Raw genomic sequence first — 12,376 nt, forward strand, 5'->3', positions numbered from 1 at the left:
GTGAATTGATACCAATACCATGTGTCTTATCTTGTATTTCTCATTTACTTCTTCTTCACACACATTGACATCATCAGGACAAGTCTCTGTGAACTCAATTAGGTTAAATCTTTGGAGAGTCAGAGTTTTAAACTGTAAGCATCTTTGGTTGTATTCCAAAGAATGCTTGGCATAAAAAACACTTGCTGTCTTGTATGACTGCTGCCTGGCTAGTAAAGCCATGCTTCGGCCTAGCAACTAAAACCACCTTGGTCTTCCTTGCTCTCCTGTTGCCACTACCTACTTTCTGAATCTCCAGTAGAGTGACGAGATGTCTTGTTTTGGGTGCGAGTGGTTTTCATGCAAAACAAAACTGCAGGCTCCTACAAAACCTGTTTGAAAGGTGGAGGAGTAATATGCCTCAAGATCAGTATCTTAGCAAATGGCTGGCAAAGGATTCCTTTGGCACTCAATAAGGCACTATTGTTCTGGGACATAACACACAAGTGCTATTTTATGGAAGTATCTTCCTAGTGTTGGCAAAAAATGTTGGGGGTTTGTGCACCAGTGGAAGCAAAATAAGGAGATTTAGATTATTCTTCACCTTTTAGTTGCAACTGATACAGCTTTGTTCACGTGACAGTTCTTGGTGGTGTTTTGGGTGGGGTTTTTAGCCAGGATAGAAGGAATTTTGTGTTATATTACAATCAGCGTTTAAGTATGGACATTTAATGAAATAATCATTTTTATTAAGCTGTCTTTTTATAATTGCATTCTGGGAGCTAGGAAGTACTAGCTTATGCTTGAAAAATTGGTAAGAACCTATATTTTCTACATCAAATGAATAAAATAGCATTACAACTCCAGTCATTTTAAATAAATACTTCACAAGTTGCCATGGAAAACACAAAGCAATTCTGTACTTTTGTTTATATGAAATGGAGAAAAAAGAAAAAGAAAGCTGTGGAGCTACAAGCATTTTAAGCTTCCATATAAGTATTATTGCAGTAAAATGCAGTTTAGTTTTATTTTTCCCCATGTGAAACAGGAAATATATAACTGAAAGTGAAGTAGAATGGAGACATGCCAATTACTTTATATTCATTAATGAAATATTTTAGAACAAGGTTTGCAGGAAAGAGTCTGTCTCATTTTCAGCAGTGTTTTGAGTTGAAACGGGTTTGTCCTGATCCAGGTAGATCATGTAGCTGGTGAAGCAGGGTCTGTGGCTTTCACAGGAGCTCCACAGAGGCAAAACTCAGGAAGGCAAGAAAGACAAGACTGAGATCCTTGCTATAGGCATAGCTTGCTTTCTTTTTTCCAGACTGCCACTGATATATTTTCACTTCAGGAATTATGCTGCCAAAATGTACCTTCTCAAACAAACCATAGCCCAAGTCTTATCTTCCAAAGAAGCTAACAACTAGTTTAAGCCAGTAATCAAGGTTTATCATAGTCTATTCAAAAAGAACTGGGGGTTTTTGTTTGGTGGGGTTTTTTTGGTCTGCTTAATTATTTGAGATTTTAAATTCTTGCCAGTTTCTCTTACCCATGGATTTTCTGTAAGTTGACTTTGTTTTCTTTCACTAGCTTGGGGAAATTATTTTATTAGGAAGTCTTCCTTGATGCTAGAAGTTTAGTTCCCTTGAAATTTTATTGTTTGCCAAAGAAGCCTAGCACTAGATCTAAGTAGTTGTGAAGGAAACATGCATTTGATCATTGATATCTAAAATTAAATTAGCCTGATTTTTATGTGCCTGTTGCACATAGGCAATAGAAGTGTAGATTGCATATACTGATTTGGTTTGAAACACCCTTTAAATACTAAGATCTGTATTTTTTTTCCTTAAGGTTTAAAATAAGCAATTTATGATGAATGAATGATCTAAGTAGTTGTGAAGGAAACATGCATTTGATCATTGATATCTAAAATTAAATTAGCCTGATTTTTATGTGCCTGTTGCACATAGGCAATAGAAGTGTAGATTGCATATACTGATTTGGTTTGAAACACCCTTTAAATACTAAGATCTGTATTTTTTTTCCTTAAGGTTTAAAATAAGCAATTTATGATGAATGAATGGTATTTTGTAAATTAAATGTTGACTGATTTTGAGGACTTCCATTGAGTTGTTCAAAATCAGATTGACGCACTATATTCTCTTACTACACTTCTTAAAAATATTGAATGGATGCATATTTTATGTAGTATTAACAATATTTTAGAAAAAGATAGATAAGGCTGGAACTCTCTAGTCATTCTCGTGTCATGTGCTTCTGATACACAGGTGTACGTGAGTGTGCGTTACACAATTATGAGGTGATGTTAAATATAAAAAATAGCTTTAGTGTTTATTTCCTCCCTTCTGTGCTACAGTTGCTCCTACGTTTTCTGGATGTGTGGACTTAAATAAAAAACATTTGCAGTTGATGCATTCTGCTTTTTCTTTCATTGTACATCTGACTGCCACTAGATGGTGATAGACGTGTGTACAATATTAACTGTATGTCAATGAAGATCGGAGTTCATTTTCATATGACCCTCAATAACTGACTGGGAAATCAATAGTTACTAAAACAGTGTAATTTTGATTCTGCCCTGTGAGTGAGAGCATCGCATGGAGCTTTTCATAGGAAAGAAAGATGCTGCCTGGCGTCCAACACGCCTCTCCCTATAGCAGCAGGCCTCCTGTGCTGAACCTGTAGTGGACTTTCAGAAGAGAGCAGCTCTCCTAAAAGCAGTTCTGCATGAGGACTGTTGCTGCACTCAAGGTTTTTGGGTTCTCTATCCAGCACCTTGGCCTACTTAAGCAAGGAGATAAAAGGCACGGTTGAAGGTAGGGAGGAAGTGTTTTCCATTGGAAAAATTATCTTCTAGGAAAGAAACAAAGCACCCTTATATTCTAGGTCAAGAGGCTGACTGCATGTGTTCCTGAGCAGTTAGGAGAGGATCATCTAGTCCTAAGGTGCTTTTCTTTCAAGCCAATAAAGAATTCTTACCTTGGATTGTAACATAACATAAAATAGCTTCTATTTTGGTTAGCCCCCTGCCCCAAAACCACTATCACCAACTGTTGTGTGAACAAAGCTACATCAAGTGCAATTGCTTCAATACTTTGAAGCTGGTCCTTAGTCTTGAACATTTCTGTCTGTGCAACTAGGAAATAGTAATGTGGACCATTAGAAAACAAGATCTTTGTGTCTTGTATACAGTACATGTTAAACTAAACGTCTGCTGCATAGCAGCAAATTACTTTCTTAATGCACTCCAAATTTTTAAAGATTGTCCAAGTTTCATGTTTAAAAAAATCTTTCATTTTTAGTTGCATGTTCCATTCACCTTGTCTAACCGTCTTTAAATTATTTCTAAGGTCTTCAGATGAACTTTTTCCTTCTAATTGTTGTTAGAGTCAGTTATGAGCAAACCTAGTTTTAGTAGAGATTCATATTCATTGCCCTTAATCTCTCTCTGTTCAGAGTTTTCAATATAGTATCTAATGAAATAGAAGTTAGATATCTGTTTTATAGACGTTTTAAAGAGATCGTTTAATACAAAATTTGAGCTAAATATTTAATTCCACTGCGAATAATTTTGAATATGGGAACACTTGTACTTCGTTGTGTGGGTGTCTTTGAAGCAGCAAGGTAAGTTTCAAGTAATGGTCAATGTTTTGGTTGTAGATAAACTAAAGAGATTATTTGGGAGTTTTTTCTTCACTACCTCAATGCAGATGCAATTGAATTTCTTTCCCCCTGTTTAATATAAATTTTCTTATCCTTTTTTAGAATCGCCAGATGTTGATGTTGCCATGGAGGTAGCTACATCAGAACAGCATGTTTCTGAGGCAATATATGATTGTGTTATTTGTGGACAAAGTGGTCCTTCTACTGAAGACAGACCTACAGGACTAGTTGTACTATTACAAGCATCCTCAGGTACGAGTGTGTGACTTGTTGGACAAGCAGTGTTTCTGCAGCTTTTAGTATGTGTGCATAAATACTGTTGTGTCTCACGGAGCCTGGAAAGAGAGTCTTCCCTTTTTTTGTGGATGGTCCTCCATGGGGCACATGTGTAGGTCTAAGGGTACTGAGAAAATTTTTAAATGTTTGGGAAAAGAGCGAACAGTTTCATTCCCTCCTAGTTCCTGTTAGCTTTTGCAAACCCAGCAGTATATAATAGACCTGCAGGAAAACGGGTATTGGAAGAAAAAGAAAATAAAATAGCCATTGGTGTATCTATATGTGTGTATGTGTGTTTGTGTATGTGTATATACTCTATGTACAAGTGCAAAAGAACAACTTTCAGTATTTAGTTTCTTTAATTTTTTTTTTTTTTTACTGTTTAACATCAACAAAGCACATTGTAGTTACAAACCAGAATTTCCTGATTGTTTTCTTAATTGTTTAGCATATTGTTATCCATTGCATTCTTTATTGCTTCTTTTCTTCATACAGTGTTGGGACAATGCCGCAATAGCACTGAGCCAAAGAAACTACCAACTACTGAAGAGGAGCAAATATACCCTTGGGATACCTGTGCAGCACTACATGATGTAAGGCTTACAACTTTGCAGCGATACTTTAAAGATGTAAGTATTTCATATGAACATACTGCCGCTTACGAAAAATTTGTGTAAAAAGGTAAATGAAATGACAACTTAGAGTCCTCCTAGTTTCATGTCTACACTTAGTGAACAATTCGTCATGTTGCAGTAGTTATGAAGTGTTTACATTTGATAGGGTCCTTATTTTTAAATAGCGTCTGGCTTTTCCCTAGTTACATTTTTGGCATAGGCATCTAGTATATCTACAGGCTATATAGTCATTAAATATCCATGCAGATGTTCTCTCGAAGAAGATATTTCACAATTCAGTGTGACCACACAATTGAGATGTGGTTTTGCTGTCTTAGGTATTACTTTCAAAACACCAGTTTTCTTGTGGCCATTCAGAAAAGCTGATCAAGGAATTACTCTTAATCAGTTAAAAGTATGTTTGGCAGCACAGAGTAAGTGGAAAGAGTTGTTTTAACCTGTAACAGTTTTCTGAGCTACTACAGAGAAGGGGAGGATGAGTGGATGGGAGGAGGGACCAGCAGAAGACTTCACCCTCTTCTGCTGAATCCTCAACTCTGCACAACATTACTGAAGTTCAATTTTATATTAATTGGTATGTTAATTTCTGTTTTGCAGTTCTGTTAACTGTTCCAAGCAGAGTTTTGCATTGCTTCACAAAGCAACATTACAGCTTTTCATACTTAATTTTGAAAGCCAATTCTTGTTGCTTAACAGGACTTGTTCAGTTGTAGACCTTTGTGGAAATGCTGCCTGTGACCAAGCTTGCTTATGTAGAGTAGATTAATGTAGACTAAATTTCATAATTGATGTAGTTTTTAAAATTCGGCAATGTTTTCAGAAAAGCACCTTCTCCTGAGGCAAATTTTATACATTTCCTTTCTAGAAAGTAAAACTTTTAAAGATGTAAGCAGGAAATTATTTCTGAACAAAAGATATTTTTGTTCAGAAAGCATCTGTGGACAAGCTTTTCTTCTTTTGACATTGATGATAATTGTTCATTGTTTCAAATGGTTAATAAATATTTTTTCTTACTGAAGTGATTAAAAACATTGAAGCAATACTGTAACTTTATTTTTACATGTTTGCATGCTACAAATGGAAGGAGCTCCAAGCAAAATGTTGCTCAAAAACTTGATCTCCCTTTCTGTGCAGTAACACTACCAACAGATTAGTCTAAAATATACTGTAATGCAATGAGCAAATGCATTCTGCTTTCAAAAGTTTCAGTCCTGATTCAAACATTAGTTGAATTAGCTATTTTTGCTTTCAAGTTTCCAGGTCACTACTGTGCTAAAAAATGTCTCTGCATGAAAGAACTAATCCTTAAATTTCTTTTGGCATAAAAATGGAAACATCTGTTTAGCGTCTTGAGCATCTTGTTCAGCTGAGCTAAGCAATAAGAAGTCCTTTTGTTTATCAGCTGTGTCCTTCCCAGTAAGTGTCCTTCCTCTAACAACAGATTTCAGGAGGCAAGAGAATAATTTCACTTAGATGTGAAAATTTTAAGTTATGAAACATGATCTAGCTTATTCTACTAGAAGAAAAAAAAATATTCAAAAGCTACATGCTATATACAGATTGGGCAAAACAGGCCAATTCTCTCCATAGAGATTCCTTTTGCACTTTCTTAGCTGAAATTTGATGCTTGCTGTCAGTCAGGGAGTAGAGTTCTTGCCCATTAAAGGAAAAATCACTGAAAGTGATTATTTTTAATATGGAGAGGTATGACTAAGGATTAGGAGATAAAACTTCGTAGAGTAGATTGATAGGACTATTTTCAGAATCACATAGTACTCTGTAACGAACAACTTGATATAGGTGTGCTCCATCCCAAGCCTATGGCTTGCTTTGGAATCTCCTTTATTTCTGAACTCAAGAAGAATGGAGTAAAACCTTTCTGCAACGACTTTGGGGTTGGTTTTTTTCTTATGCAAATGCTACTAAGTAGCCTTGTTAAATACATGCAATAAATAATGCTTTTCCTGAATGAAACATTGTTCTGTGGGGCTTATCCAGGTATATCATACAACCTTACTAGTAGTGCAGTCTACTAAATTATGCAGGAACCAGCAGGAGAAAAAGTTTTTCTTGTTCTGTGGCCTGAGAGGGTCATAGCACATTATGAATGTCAGGTTGAGGCAAGGTAAATAGGAGCATGTCTTGTAGCTAGAATTTGTAATGTTGTTTTGATTTCCTGCTCATATGCAGGAAAAAAAATGAGATGCTAGGGTATCCTTAGAAAATGCAACTATCAATCAGAGTTGGTTATTCGCAGTACCCTGGTTTTGCATCATACAAAAGACTGTTTTAGGGTGAGTCTACAGTAAAAATGGTTTTCCGATTCTGGTAGCCATAAATCTTTTTCTGTTCTTTAAATGTATAGCCAGAATGTACATTTCAATCTGTGTATGAAATTATTTTTTTCAGAAATGGAGATTTAATTACTAGACTGACTATAGCTAGGTATTCTACAAGAGAATTTTCTAGAATTCCTTATCATAAGTTTGCCAGTGGTGACTGTTTTTTCAGTTCATTATTTCCTGAGAACTACCAGTGAGGTAACTTGATTTTTGACATGTGGGCTATAAGCGCAGTCTTTGAATAAGGCCAATGTTTTCAAAACAATCCTAATATAAAACTCAATTCACTAAACAAGTATTTGTTCTCTTTTCCCTTTATGATGTGTTATATACAATACTGTTCAACAACTCATTAAAAACCCTAAGTATTTACACTGAATTTTAATAAAGGATTTGGGTTTAATTATATAGCTGTGATCTTGTTATTTTGGTTACATACAAAACTGAATGCAATGTATATTGCCATTGGATATTGGATAACTTGTACTGTTGGAATAGATGGTAGAGTTAGAGCTGTCTTCATGCTGTAATACAAGAGGTTCTTTAAAGAAGTCATTATCTCAAGTGACAAGAACTGTAGAAGTTTAACTTAAGTGTTTGGCTCTTTGTTGGAAAGAGTAGCGTAATGGCAGCCATGTAAGTTAGCACACATAAATACTTTAAAAAAATTTTTTTTTCTTTATTCCCACAGCATGTCTTTTAATTAGATAGCATGCAAATAAAAATCTGTATATTTTTTTAAATCTTAAAATAAGTTGTGGTAAATACTTTTATAACTTTATATATATTGTTGTTCTTTTTTCTTACTGTTTTTGCTTTGTTTTAGAGTTCCTGCCTGCAAGCAGTGTCAATAGGCTGGGAAGGAGGTGTTTATGTACAAACTTGCGGTCACACTTTACACATAGATTGTCACAAATCTTACATGGAATCTTTACGGGTAAGTAAAACTGAAGATCATCTTTTTTATTTGGCTCTGAACTGTTCTTAGTGAAGTCAATTGGATTTATGCTGTTCAATTCAGAGAAAGAAAGATTGGGTTCACATGAATGAACAAGATGTTTTTACTGTGTTTCAAGAACTGTAGATACTAAATCTCTTATTACATCTTGACATTATTAACAAAAGTACTTTGTTTTCAGTTATTCTGATATATCCGAAAAAATACTTGATTAAATTAATCCTGTTCTCAAAAAAATTAAACCACTGTTTTTTGGGTTTTGGTTTTTTTTCTCGTGTGCATATTCAGGTAAAGCATTTCTCACACTTTTCATATCTATTTTGATGTTTAACGTGTGTGAGAAATTACAGAGAAACTGAAGAAAAAATGAGAGGGGAATTTTGCAAATGTAAACTTGTGATTTCGGTTAATTCCTAATATGAAAATTCAGTTACAAAAAGTTAGATTTTTATCTCTAGTTATGTATGGTATACGTTACGTATATACCTGCAGTTTAGAGAAATGAGTTAAAATAGTTTAACTCTTGTGAATTATGCAATTTTTTTTTTCTCCTTGGAAAATACTGTTGGGAATTTACTGCTATATGTGGTTTTAAAATACAGTTTTAGTCAAGCCTCAGAAATTGTTGGCTAGAAAAGACATGCTTATTTTCACATGGTCTGAGTAAACAGGGTAGTGTTCTATTGATGTTGCTGGCCTACTTCACCCCCTCAACCTCTCGCAGCCCAATTGCAGATCTTCTGAATGGCACCGTCGAATGGTATCACAAGCTCAGCAGTGGTAGAAGTCATCAGATTTTAAGCAATCATTTATTTCTGTATTATTTAGTGTAATAAAATAAAGACTAAATGATGACTTCTTGTTGCATGTGAAACTGCTTTTTTTATTCAAGATTACTTTGTGATATTTCTTTAGTTTTATTTTTTCATAAGTTTTGTTGATTTGTTTCCATTTTGAGAAAAACTATGAGCAATGCTTTGTATTTTTAGAATCAGCATTGGTCATACTGTGAAATTTACCTCTAGAGAAATTGGAAGCTGTGCCACCTTTATTGGATCCCATGATGAATTGTTCTTTTCCATATGACTGTAAAGATGCTTTCAGGGGTAATTGTGTCATCAAGATAATTAAGTAAAATCTGGGCTTTCACGGTAGAATCTAATTTTACAGAATTATAGAAAAGTAATCTTTTGCGTCATGTAGACACTGAAGTCCCTTTTCTGGTGGATTCTCACTTAAAGTTGAAATAATCTGTTAATTCCATCTCATTGTATTCTTGAAGATTTCTAGATTATTTAAGTGAACTTTTGATCCCCTAGCATGTATTACCACTACCTAGATGAGTGCATAATAATTTTGACTATTCCTAGCATTCTTAGTACTGAAATAATTTATATAGACTTGTGTTCATCTGGATAAAACATTAATTTTTACATAATATTGTCAGAGATCAGCATCCAGAAAGGTATGTAAAAGTAGGCTCACCAGAATGCCTCAGCACTCTGGGCTGATTGCTTGAAGTTTAAATTATAGTCACTATTAACTTAGTAGTTCTCTTCTCCCAGGAGTGGGAAACCATTGAGGCAATTTATGAAGCTGAAGCAAGATTGCTTGCCAGTAACAGGAGTACTTGGGAGATGTCCTCACTTCCCAAACACGTACTTCTGTGTCCATTTTTTGATCCTTTATGATAAAGAAGAAACAATCAGGGTTTTTGTCATGCTGCCCTCCAATGGCTACTTGATTAAGTTTTTCAGCCTGTACTTCTGAGAAATATCTTCAAATATTTCTCATGGCTGAGAATAAAATTGCCTTTTGATAAACTAAGAGATGTTATCAAGGGAGTCTTAAACTTTATTGGGAATTGCTAGAAAGAGACAACACATGTGAAATGTTCAAAATACCCCATTGAAATATTTCTAGTTTCTTATGGGGATATTGTTGACAATGAAGAGTGCTTAAAAATTAGGAAAATTAGTTCAGTTGGAGGATTAGTCTCTAGTAGTTACGACCTTTTTTCACTAAAATGAGGAGCTATTCCAATTAATCTTCTTTACAGTTTTTGGTTTTAGATTTAGTTCTTTAGCTCTACACCTGAAATGTCAAACTAAAAATTATAACCTTTTGCAAACTTCAGCTACATCTTCTTTATTTTCTTTTAGAATGACCAGGTCCTCCAGGGTTTTTCAGTGGACAAAGGAGAATTTACCTGTCCCCTCTGTAGGCAGTTTGCTAACAGCGTTCTTCCTTGTTATCCTGGAAACAACGTGGAAAGAAGCCTTTGGCAAAGTCATAGTAACAAGTGTATGCAAGATCTTGTACAAGAGGTGGAAGATCTTCAAGAACAGCTGGGAACTTTCCCAGTAAGCATCAGTGTAAGGCAGAAAGATCCTTGTTAATTTGCCTCTACCTTTCAGTTTTTACGTTACGTTGCATTTGTGACCTCTTAGAAACTCGACAACCTGGGAAACTTCGTTTTCTTCTGTTATGGAAGATAGCATACTATTTTTTTCATATCAAGAAATTTAAAATATTTACAGTACTTACTGCATTACCTACTAAAAATAAACAATTAAAAAGCTATGACAAAATGTGATTAATGCAATTTTTTATGGAGTACATTTTCACTTCTCTCCATAGTAATTTACATAGAATTGAGTCATGTCATTTATCATTTCTTTACAATGTAAAAACACCAATATCCTTGTAACCGGAAGCTATTTAAAGAATGTCTATTAAGAATATTTTAAGGTATGGATTATTTGTTTTACAGAAAGAGCAGTTTGCAGATGCTCATGTATTACAAAGCTTCATAAGGTCTTTCTGAATGATAGAATTAATTCTATTAAATTTTGCTAGCCTTCCAGTCTTGATGGAGATACTTTGTTATTTTCATGTACTTGTGCAATGCAAATATACTTTAAACTAATGCAAGCAGTGAGATTCTTGAACTTAGGAGATGGACAAAACAGTGATGTTTTCATATTCAGAACAAATCAGAATAACTTTCAGAATATTATAACACTTTGTGAGACAGAATATTGGCTTTTAATACATATTTTTTCATAACCTGCAAATGTGTTTTTATAAATATGAAGGTGCTGCGCTTTGTGATCAGCTATTGCATTTCTTCAGGTAAAATTAACTAATCTTTTTTTGTGTCTTTGTTCATAGTCTGAAACCAATCTCAGTAAAGAAATGGAATCTGTAATGAAAGATATAAAAAGTACCACACAGAAGAAGTATACAGATTATAGTAAGAGTCCTGGATCACCTGACAACGATTTTCTGTTTATGTATTCAGTAGCCAGGTGGGTATGTTTTTTCTTTACATATTTTTTTTCTTTTGTGTTTCTCACTAATGGAGTTGCTCACCAGATAGTTTTCTTCTTAAAAAAAAAAAAAATTTAAAAAATATTCCATCCTCTCCAAAAAGTACTTTTTGAGTACTTAGTACATCGAGGTTACATTTTCTGATTTTCATATGCAGGCATATGCAAGATGGAAAGATGTGCCTTTCAGTTCATTTTTAGTATATGCAGCAGTGGCGCAAACCCTGGAGAACATTTTGTCTTCTGCTTATTTAGTTTTCTTCTTTATTCAAGGTTTTGCTTTCCATATATTGAAATTTTATGTTGAATTTCTTTTTCTACCTTCCTTTCCCAAACTGTCAAATCTTCTTTACTACTATTTATCAGAATGAGATTATTTCTATATCACTGCCATATTGCTGGTTTTTAAATCACAGGGTGTTTTTAATCTGTCTGCCAGACGTTAGTTTTATTTACTTAAATAGGGATCCCAGAAGGAGCCTTTTCTGCATCAGCAACCAGGAATCTCTTCATGTGAATAAGACTTCTAAAAAAGTGTCAAAACTACCAGCATTTTCTCTGTGATGTTTGATTCCAGTTTTATAGCTGTCAGTGTCACAGACACCGTCTCCAAGAGAATCAAACAGTCCCTCCTTCCGTCTATACCATTAATGTTAAGATGCTCTGAATGGTTAATCTGTTCAGATTTACTGTAATGCAGGGTTTTCCCATAAGAAGTTGAAATACTCATTAAGCAAATAATTTTCTAAACTCTGACTTACTGAGGCCTGCAGGGAAGGTGCTGACTGTAGAGAAAGTGCAAGCATAAAAGTGATATCATCCAGTAGCATTTTTTACTGCAGTTTCATAAACTCGGGTTGCTGACTGTCTTTAGTATATAAGCGGTGGAAATATTCAAGACTTGGCTTGGCAGGACTCTGGATAATCAAATCTACAGCTCAGCTTTTGACAGAAGGTTGGACTATCTGATCTCCAGAATCCTCTTCCAACCTAGATTATTGTATAATTCTATTAAAAGAAATATTATCTGTATTCTTTAAGAATATCTTAACTGTGCCTTGATTTAAGAAGAGCAATTAAATTTTATACATAGCAAGTTAAAAGATTGTTCTGTATTACTTTAAGCAGTATATGCTATACAAGGATAAATAATGTTGAGATTTTTAGCAA

General features: G+C 34.5%; 1 protein-coding gene across 6 annotated transcripts in view; it reads left to right on the plus strand.

Annotated features, from left to right (window-relative positions):
* The window catches only part of UBR3 (ubiquitin protein ligase E3 component n-recognin 3 (putative)), a 123,110-nt gene that overhangs the window by 68,176 nt on the left and 42,558 nt on the right, over window positions 1–12,376 (plus strand). For 5 of the 6 annotated variants that reach the window (XM_009278563.2, XM_009278565.2, XM_009278566.2 and 2 more), the window contains 5 exons: window positions 3,766–3,915; window positions 4,435–4,568; window positions 7,743–7,853; window positions 10,037–10,249; window positions 11,049–11,185. In XM_009278563.2, coding sequence (XP_009276838.1) covers window positions 3,766–3,915; window positions 4,435–4,568; window positions 7,743–7,853; window positions 10,037–10,249; window positions 11,049–11,185 — 745 coding nt within the window. The remainder of the gene's footprint in view (window positions 1–3,765; window positions 3,916–4,434; window positions 4,569–7,742; window positions 7,854–10,036; window positions 10,250–11,048; window positions 11,186–12,376) is intronic. The other variant, XM_009278564.2, reaches the window with a different exon arrangement.

This window comes from Aptenodytes forsteri, unplaced genomic scaffold, assembly GCF_000699145.1.
Source record: "Aptenodytes forsteri isolate BGI_AS27 unplaced genomic scaffold, ASM69914v1 Scaffold257, whole genome shotgun sequence".
Taxonomy (NCBI): domain Eukaryota; kingdom Metazoa; phylum Chordata; class Aves; order Sphenisciformes; family Spheniscidae; genus Aptenodytes; species Aptenodytes forsteri.